Source organism: Botrytis deweyae (genome assembly GCF_014898535.1).
Source record: "Botrytis deweyae strain B1 chromosome Unknown BDEW_009, whole genome shotgun sequence".
Lineage (NCBI taxonomy): Eukaryota > Fungi > Ascomycota > Leotiomycetes > Helotiales > Sclerotiniaceae > Botrytis > Botrytis deweyae.
In genome coordinates, this window is record NW_024066216.1 from 518,101 (window position 1) to 540,564 (window position 22,464).

Consider the following 22,464-nt stretch of genomic DNA (forward strand, 5'->3'; position numbering starts at 1 on the left):
ACATACACACACATACACACACATACACACACATACACACACATACACACACATACACACACATACACATACATACACACACATACACATACATACACACATATACACACACATACACACTAACATGCTCATACTAACATGCTCACACTAACATGCTCACACTAACATGCTCACACTAACAAACTCACACATCCAAACTCATACATCCAAATAATCCCATCCGCATCCCCATCCACATCCAGATCAAACATATTCATCCAATACATCCATACATATACAACCATCTAAAAATCATCCTGTATATTTTCTACCTACCTACCTACTAACTACCTACCAACCTATCCCAACACCCCATAAGCTAAAACATCCTCCACTCACCACTCACCATTCACCACTCACTACTTACTACTCACCACTCATCACTCATCACTCACCACTCACCACTCACCACTCTCAAATCAATCATCATCATTTATCAAGAGTGCATTCAATATCAAGACACGATAATTATCTCCTTCACATCATATAAATTTTCCCTTTACCTATCCTCCTCCCAAGAATCCATCCATCCATCCATTCATTCATTCATTCATTCCTCCTTTCCCAGTTCAGTCCATACCATTCATCCATACGTACATACAGACATTCATCCATAGCATCCTATCCCCATCCCATCCCATCTCATTTCCATTGTCGTTTTCCACCTCCACCTCCACCTCCACCTCCAACATCTCATCTCATCTCATATCTCATCTCACGACTCATTCAAACCAATATGTGAAGAAGAAAAAAAAAGTCGTGGTTCGTGATACCATACTACATGCATGACAAATGGCACCGCCCCATCCATCCCATCCACCCTAGACTTTAATTGCGCGAATCCAATCCCATAAGATGACCACCAACAGATGACCCATCACCCAACCCACCCCAATCATCTGCGCCTGAGTTTCATGAGAAAGGAATTCCTACACTCTATCATTCTCGAACCTCGCGAGTTCTTATCTCTTCCTGACTTCATATGCCCACCCCTCAATTCCTTCACCCTTGCTCCCTACTTCCAAGCCTTCAATCTTCACCCCTTTCATACCGGCTGTATCTTCCAACCACGGTGCACCTGCCATTCCTCCAGCATTTGCCCTCTTCTCCGGTGTCAACTCCAACATGGGAGTTAAGAATTCCGCAATTCTCTTCGCTTCATCTTCTTTAAAATGGTACTTTTCTTTCAAGACATCCGGCAAGGCCCAATGTCGTAATCGGTGGATATTTCGCAGTTCGCCCTTTCGGTTAAATATTTCTTGTGACCATTTGCCAGATAAACAAAGGGATTTGGGGAAGGGTCCAAGGAGTTCGATTATTTGAGCAATGTGATCGTCATCTTTGCCATATTTGGTCCCGGATTGAGGATCGAAAAGATAATCACCAGTGATAAGTTCGAAGACCTAATGATTGTAAAAATCAGCTATAGTGTTGGGAAAGGGCAAGTGCATCAACATACCATAGCAGCCATACTCCAAACATCTGTAGAAGCACCCCATTTGGAGCCCAGTATAACTTCCGGTGATCGATATTGCCTCGTTTGAATATCATTTGTGAAGTGATGTCCAGTCCAGCAAGCATTTCCCAAATCGGCAATTTTGACTGATATGATATCGAATTGGTTTGCATCCTCTGCCTTCTTCTTTTCGCCCGAATTTTTGTCGAGTGATATGCCCGAGACCTTATCTGTGAGGATATCGCTAGAATCAAGTTAGGGGCGGTATATGATGACATGAAGGTAACTACTTACGCAGTCTTTTCTCTTGTCCCGTGATTCTCCTCGTCTGCCTTTTCTTTTTGAGGTGAAGAATTGTTCGAACGACCTATTGCACCAACCATTAGATTGCTGTCCATTGCCAGGGATTTCCGATGGAGCATATTTACTATTATTGAGCATTTCATTTATACTTCCATGGGAACCTGGATTACTGCCAGGAAACCTCATCAAATCTGCGTGGTTGAAGCTGGCATTCAACGGACTTGGTAAAGGTTGACTTCCAGTAATGAGAGTTCGCCGTCTCCTTCGGCCATTTCTATTATCTTCCTTGTCCTTACTCGTATCCTCCTTGACGAATGTTTTCACAATCTGTTCCACATCTCCGATTTCTATCAGGACGTTCTCGGGCTTCAAATCTGTATGTATAATGCCGCACTCCCTATGTAGATAATCCAGACCCAACAGAACCTGTTTTGTAATTTGTTTAACCAGAGGCATGGGAATTCCGCGGTGGTTCCATCTTTTGATCAACCCCAACAGATTCTCTCCCAGAACCTCGAAGACCATGCAGACATGTGTGCCATTTGGACCCTTGTGTTCAAACGAGTCCAACAAACTAACCACATGCTTTCGACCTGGATGATCAGGCTTAGCACCCACGATTTTATTGAGTAATTTGATTTCGTCTATGGCCGTTTCCGTGTAATGCGCTGCAGATCGTACAACCTTCAAAGCAACATGTTTCTGAGTGACGTTGTCTTTGGAAAGCCATACTGTTGAGAAATGACCCCATCCTAACTTTCGAACCACGGTGTATTTGCCATCTTTGAAGTTTTCACCGACTTGTACGGGGTGATAACCTCCTTTGCAGTAATCTTCAGAGTCTTCTTCGTCTGCCGTCGTTTCTGCAGCGTCTTCTCTCGAGGAAGAGGATGACGGATCGCGATTTGTTCCCGAAGCGGATCTATTTCCATCATCGATTCTAGTCAGCAAGTTTTGAAGCATTGAACTCATCATCGTGAATGAAACTAAGTAGAGTGCAGCAGCATTTTTGCGCGACCTTGTTGGAGGGGAGGGTGGTTTATATTTTGAGGCGCTGCACCTTAGACACAGAAGGAGGGTTGGAAGGTCAGAAAGTGGGACATTTTTGGTGACTTACCCTGCACGGGCTTGAGCAGAAGCCATTTTGGAAGATTCAGAGTCTTGCTCGGTTGTGATGATTGGCTTCAATGAGTCTTTCTTTCTTTTTTTCATAGCATGCGCATTTGAATTTTTAGTTATCGATTCTTTCGCTTTAGCAATTGCAGACGCCTTTATCCGATCGCCGTTCATTATTCGGTTGTGGGTTGGTGGTGGTGGTTAGATGGTGGGTTAGTGTGAAATTGGGGTGGAATTTGGAGGGTAGTAGTGTATTGGTGAATTGTTTTGCAGTGGATTGAGCGAGTGAGTGATTGATTGATTGATTGACCGGTTTTGTTGATGGAGAAAGGGAAAGGATTCGGAGGGAGAAGGGGTGTGGATGATAGATAGTCAAAGGGTATTGGTATTGGTAGTGGTATTTAGTCTGGTTGGTGGAGTTGTTTATGAGTGGATTTGGAAGTGGAGGTGGGTGGTAGGTCAGAGGTCAGAGGTCAGAGGGAGGAGGGAGGAGGTAGGAGGAAGGAGAAAGTAGTAGGAGGTGAAGAAGTTAATGGAATCGATTGAAGAGGTGTAGGAATAGATGTAGTAGGAGTAGTTGTTGTTGTAGCAGTGATAGGTAGGTATAGGTATAGATAACTAGTAATAGATAGATAGATAGTTAGGTAGATAGGTAGGTAGATAGTAGACAGGCAGGTAGATAGACAGGCGGGCAGATGTAAACTGTTTCCCATATATGTACCTAGCTAGCAGGCCGGTGCTGGGTAATATTTTCCAAAAAGGTCTTGAGTATTTTATTTACAGGTGGTGGAGGAGGTGGAGGTGGAGGTGGAGATGGAAATGGGAGTTGAGGTGGTGGTGGCAGTAATAGTAGTAACAGTATCAATAGTATCGTATCGTAGTAAAATAGTAGTAAAATAGTACTAATATCAAGTACCTAGTCGTAAATTGATACTTGAGTAATCAAGAGGAGGAGGAGGAGTTCCAGTGAGTGGATAGTCAAATTTTAACTTGCTTGCTTACTTGCTTATACTTGCTTGCTTGCTTTGCTTCCCGCCGACTTATGACGAATTGATAGGAGGGGGGCGCTTCGACCCAAAAAATAAATAAACTTACCTAGTAAGTCGTTTCCTGTCCTGTCGAGCCTTTCTATCCATCCATGTATTTGTACTGTACATAGGTAGGTAGGATAGGTAGCGACTAGGTATGTTCCCACCCATCACAGTATGTACTCCGTATATTCTTTTCTTAGGCGATTTGAGTGCCCAGCCAGTCCCAGTCCAGCCAGTCCAGATGGTTTTGATGAATTGATTTTCTCGAATCTTTGCCTCTTTAGCAACAATTGAAAGATGGTTGGTTAGAGGTGGTTTTGAATCTAAATCTCAGATTGATCTTTCTAGATGGTGATGTAGGTAATGTAGGTAATGTAGGTAATATATAATATCATCTATACCTCCTATTGGATTGATGTGATTAATTATAGAGTAATAGGTAGATGGACAGGGAGGTAGGTAAGAATCGATAATGGTCAAAGAATACCTAGTAATGTAATACAATCTAGGTAATTTATCTGGGTTTAAGTATATATAAATATATATGGTAAAAGTTCCTAATGATAATAACTAATATATAAGGGGTGTATAAGATGAGAGGGGGAAGGTATCAAGATATCGGAAGGAATTGAAATATAGCCAAGTAAAGAGAAAAATAATAAATGTCCGTTTACAGGAACAAGAACAAGAATCAAGAATCAAGAATCCATCAATCATAAATATCCCAATTCATTCCATTCAAAATCCATATACCGCCTGGTACACATCAAGATTTCGGTGAATCAATTATGGAGCATTACATCAATTGAATGGATCAAGCTGCAGAGGATTATTGAGAAGAAGGCTGAATGAAAGGAGAGAAGGATATCTATTATACGGTGTAGTAGTTTTTGGCCGTATATTGAATGTAGTAGGTATGGATGGATAAGAGATGGATTGAGATAGATCATGGATAGGAGGGGATGGGATGGGGGAGGATGGAAGAGGAAAGGATAGAAAGATTGAAAGGCCGGAGCCTCCAGTTAGATGATTTTCATGGATGATGTGATGATGTGATGATGTGATGATGAATCGAATTTGCTAAATTCTGTTAAAATCATAAATTCTATCTAATGCCTGGCTATTATGCTCAAAAGATCAAATACCACCTGCAATGTCCAAAACCTGAAAGTGTCTAGATTTCAACTACAATCGAATCTAGATTGTTGAACACGAATGGAGACTTGGATAAATTCGGATATCATCGAGTTACCTACCTAGGAGTACCCCTAGGAGTACCTAGAATCACCTGGGCATTCCCTCCAAACCCAAAGAAAGTATGGGGGAGCGGCAATTCAACAACTTAATCTCTTCAGACTGGTGGACTAAAGGGGCTTCGGGAACGCCATCTTAGAGGGGAGAAGGGAAGGAGGAGGGGTAAAAGCGTAAATAAAATATCACTTGAGATGTCGATCTATCTATCTACTTACTACCTACTCGTACAATAGATGATAACTTTCTTCGTGCCTGGATATTAATGCTTGTATACATTTCATTTCAAATAGAGTTACTAATATCTAATTCTCTCTATAAATTTCAAGACTCAATATAAAAACGAAGAACTAAAGACTTCAAATTGGAATGCTACACAGCACTTCCATTCGTACTAGCGAGAATGTACCCCTCACTCCTCCTCCGTACATTCAACACTCACCTGGGCAACACTCATTCATCGCTCGTCCAAGTCGATCAAAATAATTCATCTCCTCATTCCATATCTGCTCAACCCGTTCACTTGAATCCCCATATCTATTAACATCCAGTATACCCATCAAACACATCGAAACCTCTACCCTCATAAAGAAAACCCGCCATCGATGCTGTCACTGCATAGCATCCCTGTTCCATTTCTCCATCAATTTACAAGCCACACCAGTAACCTCACCGATCCCGGAATCCTTCCCAATCCTTTCCAATCCATCAATTATGTGACATCTTCATTCCTCGAATAATCCGCCACACAACAACAGAAAGATATCCATCTCTCCATCACCCCTTCCGATGATGGATCCTAAAATCCTCAAATCAAAGCCTTGCCCCTCAATCTCACATCCGAAGAGGGGCAATCCAAGACATACCCAGCCCAGCCCAGCCAGCCCTGTGCTGAAAAAATGTCGAAAAAGCAAAGAAAATGCATGACCACAAAAGCAACCACCTCTTCCATGTCCAGTCCAGAATGCAAAAACGTGCTGGAAAGCGTGGACTACAGCTTTTGCCGCATCGCATCGCATCATCTCATTTGATAAGATGTTAGGTAGGAAAGTACACCACAGACTTTTTATTATCTAGGCGTGACCTGAAAATTTCACAATACCTATGTCATCTCTTCCTAATGAGGATATCCGTGTTTTTGGGCCGATTTGGTGATTGATTTCCAAATGGGTTTTAGGTGGTTAGAAATACCATGAGTGTGGCCATTCGAAATCAAAATCGTCCAAATTGATTCCAAGACACACGGACAAGGTGCACCTGACATGTGAAAGTCGCTCATGACCCAAAGATGATCTGAATAATTAGAACTTCTCCAATAACTTAAGTCAGTTGGATGTGAGAGGTTTATATCAGTTTATATATGTCCAAGTCTTTCGAGCAACAAGTGTCGCAACCCAATCATACACCCAAACAGCTTATATCCACGGTGATTTCTCGGCCGGACATACGATACTGATATCTTGATGTCTTCAAGCACCATCTGATCCAAGCTCACTTCATCTCGGTGTCATTGTCCCTGCAATCCCTTCCTATGCACAAGCTAGATCGGTTCCGTGTATTAAAACGGGACCGACTTTATGTCGACGGCACCGATTTGTTATCGTCACAATACGGATTTAACATATGTGCAGCAGGCAACAGAGATGTCTATTCGAGGAATAGTTCTACCTTGATGTAGGGATATAGGGAGAGTACAAATACTTTCAACATCGGCTTCCTCGACTTCTCAACTTTTTTCATAATTTCAATTCAACTTTGAATTATCGCTGTCGTCATCGTCATCAATGTCATTGCAGCGTTAAACTGGCAACACGTTAAACTACATCACAAGTACCTCCTCCTTCATCGAGCATACCAAATCACGAATGACACAACCCAAAGTCCTAATAGCAGGAGCCGGCCTCGGCGGTCTCTGTCTAGCTCAAGGTCTCAAAAAAGCCGGCATAGATTTCCACGTCTACGAGCGAGACCAAGCATCAGATTACAGATTGCAAGGCTATCGAATCCGGATTCATTCCGAAGGAACTGATGCCCTCCAACAATGCCTACCCGATGACATCTATCAATTATTTGAAGACACCTGCGCCGAAATGCGTCTAGGGCCCGGCTCCCAAGCAGATCCTCTGACGGGCGAAATCCTTCCTCCTCAACCCCAACAGTTTGGCAAAGGAGCCCCTCCCATGTTTCGAAATGCTCGTACAGTTGACCGTCGCGTCTTCCGCGATGTACTCCTGACGGGATTGGAAAATCACGTTTCCTTTGGAAAAGAATTCTCCCATTACACGACAAACAACAGCGACTCCATAACCATCACCTTTTCGGACACCACTTCCGCAACCGGCACTCTCCTCATCGGCGCCGATGGCGTTCACTCCCGCGTTAGGAAACAATTCCTCCCATCCCACATTCCCCTCGACACAGGCGGTCGTATCATCTATGGCAAAACTCCTCTCTCCCCCGAACTCACAGACACATTCCCACCCGAAATGCTCAAAAGCATGTCCATAATCCGCGATCCCCACGGCCCCATCCCCTCCACCACCCTCCTCGAACCCATCACTTTCAAACTCCCCACCGCCTCCTCCACTCCCCTCCCCCTCCCCATCGCCCTCCCCCACCCTTACATCTACTGGGTAACCTCAACCCAAGAATCCGATCTCGCTCGCCTCCCCACCCCCCTCCCTCCCCACCCGCTCTCCCAATCCCTAACCTCCCACTTCCACCCCTCCCTCCGCCCCCTCTTCACCCACCAATCCCCCTCCCAAACCTCCCTCCTCCCCATCTCCACTCACCCCTCTCCCCTCCCCACCTGGCCCACCGTCCCCACCATCACCCTCCTCGGCGACGCCGCCCACGCCATGCCTCCCACCGGCGCATCAGGCTGCGTAACCGCGTTGCGCGATGCGGGGAATCTCGTGCGGTTGCTTGAGGAAAGGGGTGTGAAAGATGGAATCAAAATCTACGAAGAGGAGATGAGGGAATATGGGAGTGCGACGATTGAGAGGAGTTTGGAAGCGGCGGTGAAGATGTTTGGGTTTAAGGCGAGAAAGGAGTGGAGGAATGTGGAGTAGGTAGATTGGTTGAGTATTCAAGTATTAGTATGATGGAAGTGTATTTGTGTAATTTGTATAATCTGTATACGCATAGTGTTTCTAAAAATACTATGAATACTAGGCACTACACCTACACAATGATATATAACATTGATTCCTTCCTTTCTATCCTCATAATCATTCAAGAACATCCTATTCTGGATATTCATCTCAACCTCTCTAATCTCACCTCTCCTCATCTCCCCAATCAAGAATATTCTCCCACCTCTATCTCTATCCATCCTCACCACCCTCTAACCAACCCCAGTCCTGAATCCCACCCAACCCTACTTCCCCAAAACCCCTCTAATATACAAATCTTCATTTAAAAAATACCACCACCGCTCGAGTCATAACGAAAATCAAACTACCTTCCTTCCACCAAAACAAATCAGATCCATCACCTCCAAGTCCCAATCGCCGCAATCCATTGTTCCTGATCCTTTCTACAATTCAATTCATTAGCAAACTATCCCTTGATTCCAAATAGATAAATTCAAGAAAAGGGGTCAAACATACTTGTCCAACTGGAATAACGATTTCAGAATCGACGTGATCAAATTCTCCTGAATCTTTTTATTCTTCTCCAATAAAAAGCTCAACAAAACCGCCTTTGTGTATTTAACGTCTGTCTGTGGGTCGACAACAGCATCTTTCCTGCCATTAGCCGGGCTCTTTGATCTTCCCGAATCCATACTTGTTCTCGAAGAACCGTCGTTCAATCTGGATGTTTTCGTCTGCAATAATTTGACTTCTTTTTGAAGTTTCTCATATCGTTGATTGGCGTCCTCGAGAAGTTTTCCAGTATCCGCCTTCTGTTTCTCGGCGACACGGAGTTGTTTTTCAGTACTGTTTAAAGTATTCTGGAGTTCGCTCATTGCTAAGCGTGTCTCTTCAGCTTCCTGGGATGACTTCTCGGCTAAACTCTCAAATTCATCACGGCGTCTCTTGAGCTCCTTTTGTGATTGCTCAAATTCATCTCGGTCATCAGTTGCTCGTTTAATATCCCGTTCGTAATCTCTGATCTTGGTCTTGAGTTCATCTACTTCTCGAGATCTGCGACGAGCATTGGTACTGGCTTCATCTTCTGCTCGATCACGTTCTTCTCTCATTTCCCGAACCCTAGCTTCAGCTTTTCCTTTCTCCTCTTTCTCAACAGCCATGAGCCTACGAATAGTCTCACACTCTCGAACTCGGTCGTTTAGATTTCTTTGGGCGTCCCCGAGCTCTTCTTCGAGACTCTCTGCCTCCTCTCGCTTCTGCTTCAATTGTGCAATCAGCTCCGCTTCTTGACTTTTCAAGCTATCAAGCATTCCTTGCACGTTCTTGTATTCAGAACCTCTTATTTCGACCACCTCCCGAAGCTCTTTGTTCTCAGTAGATAGTTTTGAAACCTGTCCTTCGAGTTCTTGAACACGAGTACGTAATTTTCCGGTTTCTTCTTGGACCTTGGATAGTTCTCCCCTAGCCTTCTCGCCTGAAGCTGCCAATTGAACCTTTGCGGCCTCGGACATCCGTAGATCACGACGTGCGGTGGAAACTTCATTCTCGGCTCGAAGTCGGCCGTTCGTCTCCTGAACAACCTTCTCATTCAAAGATCGGATCTCATCGTCTTTCTCAGATGCTTGCTTCTTGAAGCTAGTAAGTTCACCCTTCAAATCCTTCTCGCGTGCTTCTAATCTTCTCAGTTCAGAGGTACGGGCGTTCAGCTCGTCCTTCGTACTCTTCAATGTTGCATTCTCAACGCGCAGAGTCTTCAATTCGGGTTGAGCACTCTCTAGGATTTGTTTCAAATCCGTAATCTCCTTATAACGTGATGTGGCCAATTGCTCAGAGGCACCAAGATCCTTTTTCATCGTACTGAACTTCGACTCTAACTCTTCACACTCGGATGTTTTGTTCTTGAGGTCTTCCTCCAATTTGACTAGAGTGTTTTTGTGGCTTTCGACTTCGGATCCTAAGCTGACGATCTTTTCTTCAAAAGCAATCTTTTCTTCTTGTAATTTGGCTGAAGCGTCTTTGTGAGTTTCAATTTCAGACTCTAGGTTGGCTGAAGCTGTCTTGTGAGTTTCGATTTCAGATTCTAATCTTCCAACCTTTTCTTCAAGAGCAGCCTTCTCTTCTTGCAACTTGGTCAATCTTTCTTCAGCCTCCACGTTGGAATCAACCTGGGCCTTTAGCTTAGACTCCACTATGGCAAGCTGCTCTTTTAGAGCAGTTTTCTCTTTTTCCGTTTCGTCTGAAGCTGTCTTCCCATTTTCTTGACTCTGTATCTCAGCCTCTAACTTGTTGGCTTTCTCCTCAAGGTCAGATTTTTCTCCCAGTAGTTCCTTAATTTTGTCCTTAGCAACTACACATTCTTGACCAATGAGAAGCAAATTATCTTGAAGATCTTCAATCTCCTCCCTGAGATCATCCTCTGTCTTGCGCTTAATTTGTAATTTCTCTATTTGTTTATCCTTGTCAGCAATCTGGGTTTTGAGTTGGCTGATTTCAGCTCGCAAGAAACCAGCATCGACACCGGGTGCCATCCCAGAGACGGAAGTAGGTTCTTGGTTAGCAGAGGTAGTGGCAGGTTTCTTGCTCTTCTTCTTCGCCTTCTTCCTACTGGATGCAGAAGGTGCTGATGTCGAGGCTGTGGCCGGCTCGGATGTAGGGGGTTCTTCATTTGCTGGAGATGCCTCCTCGTTGGATTTGATAACTTCGATCTCATTCTCAAGCTCTTCAACGCGCTTAGTTTTGAGATCCCTTGATTTGGTAAGCTCTTCAATTTGAGCATCGAGGTCCTTCTTCTGCTGTTCAGCCTCTTTTCGGATATCAGATTGAGACTTTAACTCTTTCTTCTTGAATTCATTAAGTTGATTGATCTGATTGTTGAGGAGCTTAATTTGATTTTCAGCTTCTTTACGGGCATCCGACTCAGACTTGAACTTTTTCTCTGCTTTGGAAGTTTGGTCTTTGAGTTGCGATTGCAGAACTGAATAACTATCTGAGCTCAGCTTCTTTTGCTTTTCCAAGTTCTCCTCAAGTTTGGCTTTTTCGGTTTCCGCAGATTTTAATTTCCTCAATCTTTCTGAATGTTCTTCCTTTTGAGTTTCCAAGGACTTCTTGGCTTCGGCAAGCTGTTTTTCAGTGGTTTGCAATTTGTCTATACTTTCCGAATACTTTTTCTGTTCAGTCTCTGAAGACTTCTTGGCTTCGGCAAGCTGTTTCTCGGTTGTTTGTACCTTTTCACTAAGTTTTTTATTCTCTCCCTCCTTGACAACTAGTTGTTCTTGGCGGGACTGGGCAAGATCGGTAGCCTTCTTGACCTCCTTGATAGAATCATTCAACTCAACTTTTACTTTTTCCAAATCCTCCGTTAACCCAGAAGCCAATGCTTTAGCAGCGGAAAGATCCTTTTCTGATGAAGATAATTTTGATTTCAAGTCGTCGATTTCTGCTGACTTAGCTTTGATCTCCGATTGCAATTTTGGTAGTTCATCGTCGCGCGAGAAAACTTCCTCTTTGGTATTCTTTTCTGGGGTTTCTGTGGAATCTGTGGTGGGACTATCGCCAATAGTAGAAGCGTTTCGAAGCGATACGAGCTCGTCCCGAAGACTAATATTTCTCTTTCCAGACTCCAGGTACTTCCTTTTTTGATCATCGCGATCTGCAGTTACACGTGCAAGTTCTTCCTTCACCAACCTGCCTTCTTCTTTCTGTGCATTGAGATATCCAGCCAACAAATCAGGTTCTTGAATGGAGCCGATAGGTGTGTATTCCTTGAGGACTTTTTCGAAAGGTTCAATAAACTTATTACGAGCATGTGCAGTTCGATAAGAATCGAGGAGAACTATTATGTGGCATTAATAATCGTAGACTGAAACCATATGAATGAAACACACTCTTATATTGACCCTCAATCTTTTCCAGCTTTCGCAACTTCTTCTCAACTTCTATTGACGAAAGCTCAGCAGAAGCTCTTGGAGTGGCATTTGTTGTCTTTTCACTGCCATTGGTCGCAGGAGAACTGCCGTCCAACGGCTTATTCGCATCTCCCGCCATTGTCCCAATTCGAGTTGAAGGTTCAGAATCGTCTTCAATTACAAAAGTCGATTCAAACTCTGCCGGATCTGGATCTCTGCCACCTATCTCATTATCATCCTTTGGCCGTGGCTTTCGTGGCTTTCTTGAAGGAGATTCGTTGGCAGGCCGTCTCGAAGTTGAGGATGTAGAAGCCGATCTTTGAAGATTGGGATTGGTTGCGTTCAATCGTGCCTTTTCTTCTTCGATACGAGTATCTATTTGAGCTTTAAGTCTCTTTCGAATTCGTCAGCTAATTTATCTGCAAGGTTGCGATCCATATTTAAAGAGTGAACTTACCTGGAACATTCTTTCCACATGTGGTGGGTTGAGGGCGTCTTTACTTTTTTTAGACTATTAATAAATTATTGTAAGGTTGTATGAGAACTTTGGACGCAAGTGAATTCGTGAAATATTAATGATCATAATCAGCCGTTTAGAAGGGAATGGTATTGTATGGGAATTGGGTAAGAAATTGAAGATATATTAATGATGACAATAATAATACCTACTTGTCAACTTCTCAAACTACCTAGGTACATGAGAGACAAATGATCGTCGTAAAGGACAAAGCGAGAACCTCGTAGCCTCATAGCCTCATGGCCTCATAGCACGTACAGTACTCAAGACTAAGACTGAGCCTCCTCTTACCCCGTATCTACACCCCTACCTTGCTTGCTTTTTATACCTATTCGTATACAGTACTATGTAGGTAGGTAGGTACGAGTAAAGCTAGATTGGTACCCAGGTATATATGGGCCAGAAACGTAGCTCAATACGAGTGCTCAGTACATCAACTCAAAGAGGTAATGATAATGCTTGTCGTCCTCTTTCGAGTCCTTGGGTAAGTTTGGTGTAATTTGGTGCCATGTCGAATGCTTCTAAATGCTTCTAATGCCCGTAATCATTACCCACGAGTGCATGTGTTATAGGGGTGTCACGGCCCGACGGGCTCGGCGGGCTCCATAGCCCCTAGTAGGTACTAGGTAGTCAGGTCAGGTAGTAGAGAGTTTTAACCAAATTCATTCAAACTTCCCCCTTCAAAGGTCAAGCCCCTCTCACGTTCCTGAGGTTTGGATCTAGAGTACGGAGTAGCTAGGAGCTAGGTAGTCTCCGGAGTACTATATATAAATTATACGGAATTATATATACACCTACCTAGGTAGTATATACACCTGCTGGGTATGTACAATAACTCCCAAGTTTAATTGGGCTAATTAGGTTTCCTTCCATCCAATCACCGAAATTACCTTTATACTAGGAGTAGGAGTCAGCAGCTTGCTAGCTTAGCTACAAGAAGTGACGAAGCTATTACCTTGGAAATTTACCCCCTCCCACCAAGAACACTCTCGCTCCTTTCCTCTACCATCTACCTACCTACCTATTGATATGAACTTCAATATGAGGTGACCTACAACTCCTCTTACTATCATCAAATTCCGAATTCATTCTCTAAAATGGTTTCACTTTGGCCCTGGAAGGTATGTGAAGCTGCCATTTAAAGTTGTACGTTTAGGCCGTTCACTAACCTGAATATTATTCAAAGCGCGAGGATAATTCTCCTGCCTCCTTTGAAAAAACACTCTCTGCTCTGGCAGAGAAGATTTCAAAATCACAATCACAGCTAGATTCTCGAAGGCTTCGTGGCAGACGTGTGAAAGCATTATGGACATTGTATTCGAGCTTTGCATACTTGGTGGTGTTCGTCATAGCACTTTTAGTGATCGGTTGGAAGGATTTGACAGTCTTGGAGTATACTGGTCTTGCGGGAAGTCCTTTGATGTTAGTATCACCAAAGAAACATATTATTCTGATCGTATGCTGATTCACTCATTAGAATCTATCTCATTCGAAGTGGTATTACGAGATATTATGAATACAGGGTTGACTCTATCGCGCGTCGTCTGGAGGAACAACAAGCTGAGAGAACAAAAACCATCGACAAATTAAAGGCTGCCACGAAATATAACACCACACAAGAGCTTCTAGAGAAATACGGTGGCGCTCCACCAAAACCTCCTGCACCGAAGAGAACTGCATCTGTGAAAAAGACTCCAAAGAATAAAGATGCGCAACCCCCACGAACAAGCATGGGCCCACCTGCGACAGCAAATATACCCCGCCCTAACCAGATTCCGAGTCAACCTTCCACCCCTCAACCACTTGGTAGCAGGACCCCTCCTTCATTTGTTGCTCCATCTCCATCGCCTATCGCTCCTCAAAGTGAGCCAGGCCCTGCTGAATTTGCACCAAACGCATTTTCGGGTCCATCTCAATATGCACAAGGTCAATATGCTCAGAGTGGAGAGTTCGTCGCTGAAGGACACTGGTACGATCGAGTATTAGATTTGTTGTTGGGCGAGGATGAGACACATCCAAAGAATCGAATGGCGTTGATATGCAAAAACTGTCGACTTGTCAATGGTCAAGCACCACCTGGTACAAAAGCCTTGGCCGATTTAGGGAGATGGAGATGCTTTGGTTGTCGAACCTTGAATGGGGAGGAAGATGAAGCTGCAAAGGCCGTTCAAGAAATGAAGGAAAGAATCCAGGATACCAACGTAAAGGAAGAAATCCATTCTGAGCCTGAAGATAGAAGTACGGAGGATCCTGAAGACACACCTGGGAGTGAGGATATTGATCACGATGATATCAAGAATGAAGAGGAGTCGGAAGAAGAAAAGGTCGAGGTCAAACCAAAAAGGGGACGGCCCAAATCAACCCGCAAAAAAGCTTAACTTGTGGCCATTGATCTTATTTCATTATGAGCTATCTACAGGCCATATCAAATCCCTGATTCCCTTTTGTACCTTATCTATCAGATGGCAATTCGCCCGTCCCAAAAATCATTATCACGTTATTCTTAGCCGATTATTTCCATGATCATCAAGTTGTGATATCCATAATTCAGTCACCGTTACTGAATTCTTCCTGAAACTATAAATCATCCTCTTCGTTTTTATTCAATCTTCGCGAATTCTCCCCTCTAGCTGAGAATTTTCCACTTCCACTTGGAGAAGAGAATCCCTTGCGGTTGGCAAAGGAGGATTGATATTTCGGAGTATAAGGTGGGATTGTTGGCCCAAACTCCACATCATCCATTGCGGCATCCTCAGCCTCTGTCTCGCGTCTCTCCCTCTCCTCCTTCTCCCTAGACTTTCTCGCAATACCCTCTCGCAGCTCTTGTTCCTTGGCTGTCAATGGAGCTTTGAATGCGAATACATCACTCTCTAAATGCTGTGGTGTATAAACAGGAGCACGGTTCGAACCTGGTTGTTTCATTACAAGCTTCTTGTTCTCCGCTCCACTGCGTCCGCCTTTCAACCCCATGTATTGTGCAACGTTTCCCCATTCCATATATTTTGCGGCATTTCCCCACGGCTTCGACGACGCACTTACAGTACCATAACCAGGATTGAGAACGCTGCTAGAAACACTCTGTCGCGCAAAATTACTTTCCGCCAATGTTGGTTCTAGGTATTCGCTCCCTTCTAGATCATCGGCTGACATTCTCATCGAACTCGGTGCGCTAGGGGTCGATCGATTGGGCGGTTTGGAAGAAGAAACGATGGGAAAGACGGGTTTCGGTACGGGTCTCAAGACTGGTCTTGGATAATCAGAAGAATGAAAAGAGACTTGCATTCGCTCCATACTCGGAGCTCGCCTCGATCTTTGGCTCGATTTTTGTCTTTCTGTTCTCGGAGAAACCAAAGCGAAATCTTGCATGTCATCTCTACTGGAAATTCGTCGTGGTTCTCGTGGGGGTTCTTGTGATGCACGTTGAGTGTGTGATGCACGTCGTGATTCTGGTTCTGGTGATCGTCGAGAAACAATAACAGGCACCTCCATCTTCTCCATGCTGGGCATTCGTCTGGTTATTCGACTTGCTGCTTGTCTAGGGATTTCCCCAGGAGCGTCTCGAGATTCTTGCTCTGGCGCCGAGTTGGATCTGGTCAACCTCTCACTTTCCCCCATAAACTTGCTGTGATAATTGCGATACATGGCTGCTTTTGTGATCGAAAATTTGTTATCTCTATTGAGAATATGCGGCTTTGATGGCGGTGGAGATGGTTGATTATAAGAGTTGAAGAATAGTACCTGGACGTAGGAACTTTGAGAGGGCGGAGTGGTAGTTTGAGGGCGTTTGTTGCTTGAGCTTCTCTTTTGTGAGATATTGTACCGTAGGTATCGAAGTTTAGTACGGTACTCGTATTTCTTCTCCAATAACTTTATTCTCTCGATACAATGAATTCTTTGGAAGAATAAATATACACCGCAATCACAGTCCAATCCAATCAATACCTGAGAAAACTGCACTTGGTGATCTAAATAAAGTCTTTGAAAAAACACCAAAACGTCTTATTGACAATTTAAATACGGTCTGCAGGATACTCATAGAAGCACACACATCTTTTCTTCTCGAATGTATAGTATGTGTGTTTAATATTACTATGAGTGTCTGTAGTTGTGGATGATATGTGTGGTTATTGTATTGTAATGGATACCTACCTACCTAGTTTTGAATAATTATCAAGATTCCATTCTTCTATTGGCTGGAGGTTCTCGAAGCGAGAATGAGAAAGGGGTGAATTGAATTGAATTGTTTGGTTTTTGTATAACTACCTAGTAGGTATCAGTGTGTGGATTTTGAAACTTATGATTGGGTGACTGGTTGACTACCTAGTTAGAGTTACCTATGAGAGGGAGTTACATGGGAGAAATTTTATGAGTGCTAGTGAGGTCTTGGGGATGGGGATGGGGAGGGGAGAAGGTATTGGGGTTTGGGCATGATTTTGAGTTGGGTTGGGTTGGTTTGGTTTATTTCAGTTTGGTTTGGTTTGGATGGGGATTTATGCTGAGATTTGGATGTTTGGGAAAGTGTGGATAGAGGGTGAGGGGATATGAGATGGAAAGTGAATTGAGGATTTTGGGGCATGGAAATGTGATTGATTCGTGGGGATAAAATGTGCTGTGAGCGCTGTACTGTGCTGTGCTGTGATTCTTTTAATGGTTTGGTTTGGTGATTGTGAAGATGAAGATGAAGGTCATGATGAAGGTGAGGGGGATGGAGACCTGTGGATAGGATAGGTTGGTGTGGGAGGCTCTTGATTGAATGGCTGGCATGAGTGGATGCTGGTGTGGGTGGGATGGCGAGGGATTGTGAGTGTGAATATGGATCTGTGGTTTATGGGTTCTAATTTAAGGATTTGGAATAGCTGGAGATATGATGAGGTGGTGAAATGACGAAATGGGGAAATGCTAAGGAAAGTGAAGGACTTGGGGTGAATACTAAATGCATGGAGTCATTTTGTACGAGATGTCATTGGAATGGATCTTTTGTCTTGCTGATATTGGTAATGCAGGTGACATGAGTAAGATATGAATGTTAGTTCCAGGTTTCGATACATGCTTTGTTGGTTCTACGAAGACACTCGAGTTATTCAAGAAAGGAGACGACCAGTTTTTTCATGCAAGAATTACTTGAACGATGTGATTGCATTATCATTTTTGATACTGCAAGTATTTCTACCTCTCTTTGACACTAGTGCAGGTGAAATAATGATCTTTGCGAAATGGCTATTTAATAGATATCTAGATTCCTCTCATTGTGCCTCGAAATCGGTACTTGTGTTTCTTTCAAACACGTCTAACATCGTCATCATCGCACTCCACGAGAAGCTCTTCTTCATCATCCATAAAGATCGCTTATCCCAACCTTACTCTCTTTGCTTTCTCTATGATTTACGCTTCCCTACTTGTGGGCCCTTCTTCTTCTTTTCCTCTTGTTCCTTCCTATACCGCTCCGCATATGCTTGAACTAATCTATGACCTCCTGAATCCGGTCCCGTGTATGTCGCGGGATCTAAATTCTCATGCCCCCATCGTTTTTTCTTGATGGTCGGGCCGAATTCTATCTCCTCCATAGCTTTGTTTGCCTTTTGGGTTTCTGCATCTTCACCGGATGATGAAAGAAGCTCGCTATCCTTAGTTGATGCGGATTGTGTTGGTTGGATAATTTGGGTGGGGTTTCTCGGGGGCTTGGGTGTAGATTTCTTAGGCTTGCTGCCAGTGGGAATGCCGGAGCTGGGAGTTCTACCTGCAGGCATTTTGGTGGAAGGATTGGGTATGTAGTATATGGCGTGAAATATTGTAGTTTAGTGTATAGTATATATATCTGTGGGACGTTTGTCGAACGGTAATCCTATATGCAAGACTGTTATATATACCTCTTGCCACAATTACGGAGACGTACGTATTTTGGGCGGCCCAAACTTCAACCCCAGCGTTTCCAATCTTGACATGATAAGTTCGTACGAATGGTTTATTTTACTCTTGGCGACCATATTTAAGGCTGGTTGGCTTCCGATGGTTGAAGTCGCTTTGTATCTTGCGTATCATTCATGGCACTGTGTATGAAAATTTTCTCGTATTTATGTTTGCCCTCACAACATTTTTGCAAAGTCTTCGTTGCCATTACTCACCATTTTCGTGTTCCCGTTGTGTTCCTTTGCAGCGAAGTTTCCCATCAACTATGTTCCTCATATTTATGCATATCTGTCGCCAATCTTCAACTTTCTGAACAAGGTAGATGGTGGGTGGTAAAGGGAAAGCCAGCGAAATTTCGCTGTTGGAAAGTTAGGATGTAGGCCTTGGTCTTGGCCGAAAACTGTAGCCCTCACCAACATCAATTTTCAAACGGTATTGGGGAAATCTAACCTATTCTTCTTCTTTGGTTCAAAAAAAAATGGGCCCAGATCTGTTGTAATACTTTCACTGAGTTGTTTGTTAACCATTTAAGAGTTTAACCGACCCCAAGCCAGCGTCATTCTTCATTGCTTTTGCCTATGTTCTTGTACTCTGTACTTCTTCCCATCTTCTCCGTATGCTGAAGTCACTTGTAAATTGTAATCGTAGTATCCAGCTTCTCGTTTATTATCTTAGTCTGCGAGATATCTTCGTAGGGAGCAAGTGCCACCGCTGCCCTCATTATCTAAATTTGTTCTTATTCTTTTAGCCGTTGCTTCTTGTTCGCTCTCTGGATTGTTGTACACTTTGATTTTTCGCTGCTTTCGGAGACTTGAGGTGTTTTGTTGTTGGACTCCGCTGGATTGTGTATCGTGTATATTCGTGCTTCGATCGAAGTATGAGGATGCAGCTCACTTCGAGCTTCTATAGAATTATCAGCAATGCGAAGATCAGAGGACGTTAATCTCTCACTTTGATTATTATCTGCTCAAATCGTGCGGCATTGGGTAGGCTTTTGACGGCAGTCGTGTCGAGGGCGGTTTCGCAAGATTATCGAATAAGCGCGCGCTGCAAATGCCACCTGATTAGTGTGATTCTTCGATGATTCTAGCTGTATTTATAAACTTGGAGATTTTACTAACGCTTTGGAAGTTTGGATTGGGAGTTTGTATCAGTTTTTCTGGCCCATCATGGTATGTTGTGTATGCGCTGAATTGCGAAGCAGTTTACCTGGTCGGGAAAACTCCTGAACATAGCGCAACTTACTCGCCTCAATCCCTCAAATTACGTTCAAAGATCTCACACTGTTTTGAAACGAGTAAACCAAGAAATAACACCTCATTCTCTGACAAATTTTGGATACTGCATAATCTGCATCAAATTCCTGGTATGGCTGGTCAGAAAATCTTGACGGTTCATTGGTGAGTCACTATTTTCAAAGCCAGAACATGGTCAGATTAAGCAACTTCAACCATTTCACAATTAGCAATATATGTGTTGAGAGTTCCTTTAATTAAATAGATAAGGTTTGAATGTGTCAAGTATTGAAATGATGTTGGTGGTTTGCCCTTCGAGTTCTCGCTACCCCGTATCACGGGATCGAAAAAAACAATGAATGACAAAACAAGGACAAAATCTGTTTTTGAAGATTTTGAAGTTTTGCGTATGACTTTTCATCGTTGTGTGATTGTTTTACTTGTGAGGCTTGAAAGAATACTATGTGAGTCTTTCACTCTCCAGTATCAAAGGATTCTCACCCACCTTGACATAGTTTGAGTGTAAAAGATTACTTCAATCTAGATAGAGCACGCAAAAATTGAAGGAAAATGCGCGAAGCTGGAGAAACTCCGCTCTATGACCACAGGAACTTGAAAGAGCCAGAATCTAACTTTCACTTCTCGTTTCTCACTGTTATAGGTCCCGTAGAGTTCTCCACGTCCCATGGATGGCTTGAGTATGTGTAATAATTAATAATAATGAGCTTGAACCTTTCTTTCGCGCACAGTAAAGCTTCAAAGATCATGACTTAACCATCTATTAATAACAACTTGAGCTAGTTATCCAATTACTCTTAAATGGTGAACTCCAATGTCCCCCCCAGCGTCCAATAACATTACCTTTTAGAATAAATGATCCACCGTAGTAAAAATAAGGGACTGGAAGAGCATGAAAAATGCAACAAAAAATGGTACCCATCAACAACAACATACACTGGGATAACTGTACGATTAGAGTCTCTGGCTTCAGCAGTAATTCAAGGGCAAAGAATCCAGTGTTTATTATCTTTGATTGGCATAGAAGAAGTTGGCTAGGACCTCATACAAAGTTTTGGTGAAGATCAGGAAACACATTCTAGATTAAACTGGAGGGTAGCAGGCATTCAACTATATTTCTGCTATGATTTGGAAGGAGCTCTGTCTAGATACTGTACAGCTACCCATCGAACCTGCATTCCTCCTCGTGTCCCGATCATCACTAAAGGGCCAAAAACTCAAGCCTAACTACTCGCGAAGACCTTAATCCTGTAATTCGATCAGAACGAGTACCCACTCTGTAGGTGTCGATAAACATCAGCCGAAGAAGCAGACGAGAAGTAGCTCCACTCTTCCCGCTCGGAAGCCCCTCTATACACCTCCTGCGTCCAGTCCCATCACATGCCGCAATCCATAAGTTCCACTTCTCTCGAACTCTCTCAATACCCCATCCATTTCAACCAATGCTCATGCAAAAAGACTCCACAACTAAGAGCTAACCAACTACGCCGTCCCACAGAAAGAAGTCCAAAAATCTAAAAATAATACAACGGCAATTTGGTATACACTTGCTAACTGAGGCAGCGTGCATGTATATTCCAAACTGCGTATTATATGCCAGCTTACTGAAAGATATATCTATGTGGATCATGGTTGATTTGCGGAACATTTTGTTGAAGACACGATATAGAAAACTTAAACACCTTAATTAACGGCCAGGAATCGACATGGACTTCATTTTTTATAAGTCTTCACTCTCTTTTCTTCCTCCTCTACCAACCACTCATAGTATCCTTTCCTCTCCTCTTTTCTATTTCATGAAAACGCTAAACATGTACGACCAAAAGACTTAGATTCCAACATTGAGCTTCAAGGTATATTAACAACTTGATTTGATATAATCAGCAGCCAACAACCCATTCCAAGCTACGCCAATACCATCTCAAAATCTATAAGCATAAAAGCAATATCAAAAGAAAGCTCCCTCCTCACTCTCTAACTTTATTCAATACTAACAAACCATCACATACCAACATAGTCCAACCCACACTACCTTCAGGACTCCTTGAGTCAAAGAATAAAGAATCACACAAGCCTCAAACGAACCCCGCGCACCTCAAGCCGAATATAAACACCAAGTACGATAATTTCCTCACAGATATTGCTCCGAACCTCATTTCCTCAAGATCTCCACAACCGATACAAAAACCATACAAAGACATATATACATTTTGAGAGAATATCAAGGGAGAAGTTAGCCGCAGGAAACAGAATCTCCCACGTAAAGGATAGGGCTACGAACAAAGTTAATACAAATTGACACTCGACTTTCCTATCATCGAAGTCCATCTCACCCAACTCCCAAGGAATCCAATCATGATAAGCCTGCACACCACCTCGCCCTTCCAAAACTATCACGAGCCTCGAAAAAATATATAAATCTCACACAACAAAATTTCCCATCTCAGAAACCCCCAACTGTCCCCCTGTACAATTACTCGCCCAGATTCCAACACCAAAAAACAAAGCAGAAGACTAAACTAAACTAAATCAAACTAAACCCACGCCAAGAACTCTAGCATTCTACTCAATCCAGCCTTCAAATTCCCACT

The 22,464-nt window shown here is 43.3% G+C and overlaps 5 protein-coding genes across 5 annotated transcripts; 2 read left to right on the top strand and 3 right to left on the bottom strand.

Annotated features, from left to right (window-relative positions):
* Nucleotides 1–926: 926 nt before the first annotated feature.
* On the bottom strand, nucleotides 927–4,268 carry EAE98_004781 (uncharacterized protein). Its single transcript, XM_038952402.1, has 5 exons — nucleotides 2,916–4,268; nucleotides 1,924–2,858; nucleotides 1,790–1,862; nucleotides 1,499–1,739; nucleotides 927–1,442 (listed from the first exon to the last, which is right to left on the bottom strand). Exons 1-5 carry the CDS (start codon nucleotides 3,086–3,088, stop codon nucleotides 1,002–1,004), a joined length of 1,863 nt encoding a protein of 620 aa, XP_038811052.1. The 5' UTR covers nucleotides 3,089–4,268; the 3' UTR covers nucleotides 927–1,001.
* Nucleotides 4,269–7,061: 2,793 nt separating this feature from the next.
* On the top strand, nucleotides 7,062–8,267 carry EAE98_004782 (uncharacterized protein; the record flags this gene model as incomplete). The annotated part of the gene is made up of 1 exon (XM_038952403.1): nucleotides 7,062–8,267. One exon carries the CDS (start codon nucleotides 7,062–7,064, stop codon nucleotides 8,265–8,267), a length of 1,206 nt encoding a protein of 401 aa, XP_038811053.1.
* A 421-nt stretch (nucleotides 8,268–8,688) lies between these two features.
* Nucleotides 8,689–12,662, bottom strand: EAE98_004783 (uncharacterized protein; the record flags this gene model as incomplete). The annotated part of the gene is made up of 4 exons (XM_038952404.1): nucleotides 8,689–8,734; nucleotides 8,808–12,123; nucleotides 12,176–12,590; nucleotides 12,654–12,662. The coding sequence occupies 4 exons, from the start codon at nucleotides 12,660–12,662 to the stop codon at nucleotides 8,689–8,691; spliced, it is 3,786 nt and encodes a 1,261-aa protein (XP_038811054.1).
* Nucleotides 12,663–13,810: 1,148 nt separating this feature from the next.
* EAE98_004784 (uncharacterized protein) lies at nucleotides 13,811–15,091 on the top strand (the record flags this gene model as incomplete). The annotated part of the gene is made up of 3 exons (XM_038952405.1): nucleotides 13,811–13,834; nucleotides 13,900–14,135; nucleotides 14,191–15,091. 3 exons carry the CDS (start codon nucleotides 13,811–13,813, stop codon nucleotides 15,089–15,091), a joined length of 1,161 nt encoding a protein of 386 aa, XP_038811055.1.
* A 199-nt stretch (nucleotides 15,092–15,290) lies between these two features.
* Nucleotides 15,291–16,355, bottom strand: EAE98_004785 (uncharacterized protein; the record flags this gene model as incomplete). The annotated part of the gene is made up of 1 exon (XM_038952406.1): nucleotides 15,291–16,355. The coding sequence occupies one exon, from the start codon at nucleotides 16,353–16,355 to the stop codon at nucleotides 15,291–15,293; it is 1,065 nt and encodes a 354-aa protein (XP_038811056.1).
* Between the last annotated feature and the right edge of the window lie 6,109 nt (nucleotides 16,356–22,464).

What these genes read in the sequence shown, in the direction of transcription:
- EAE98_004781 (XM_038952402.1), bottom strand. Translation starts at nt 3,088, where the DNA reads ATGAACGGCGATCGGATAAAGGCGTCTGCAATTGCTAAAGCGAAAGAA. An exon ending in TCTGCTCAAGCCCGTGCAGG is followed by an intron (nt 2,859 to 2,915) that starts GTAAGTCACCAA and finishes TCTGTGTCTAAG; the next exon opens with GTGCAGCGCCTCAAAATATA. An exon ending in TTTGGAGTATGGCTGCTATG is followed by an intron (nt 1,443 to 1,498) that starts GTATGTTGATGC and finishes TACAATCATTAG; the next exon opens with GTCTTCGAACTTATCACTGG.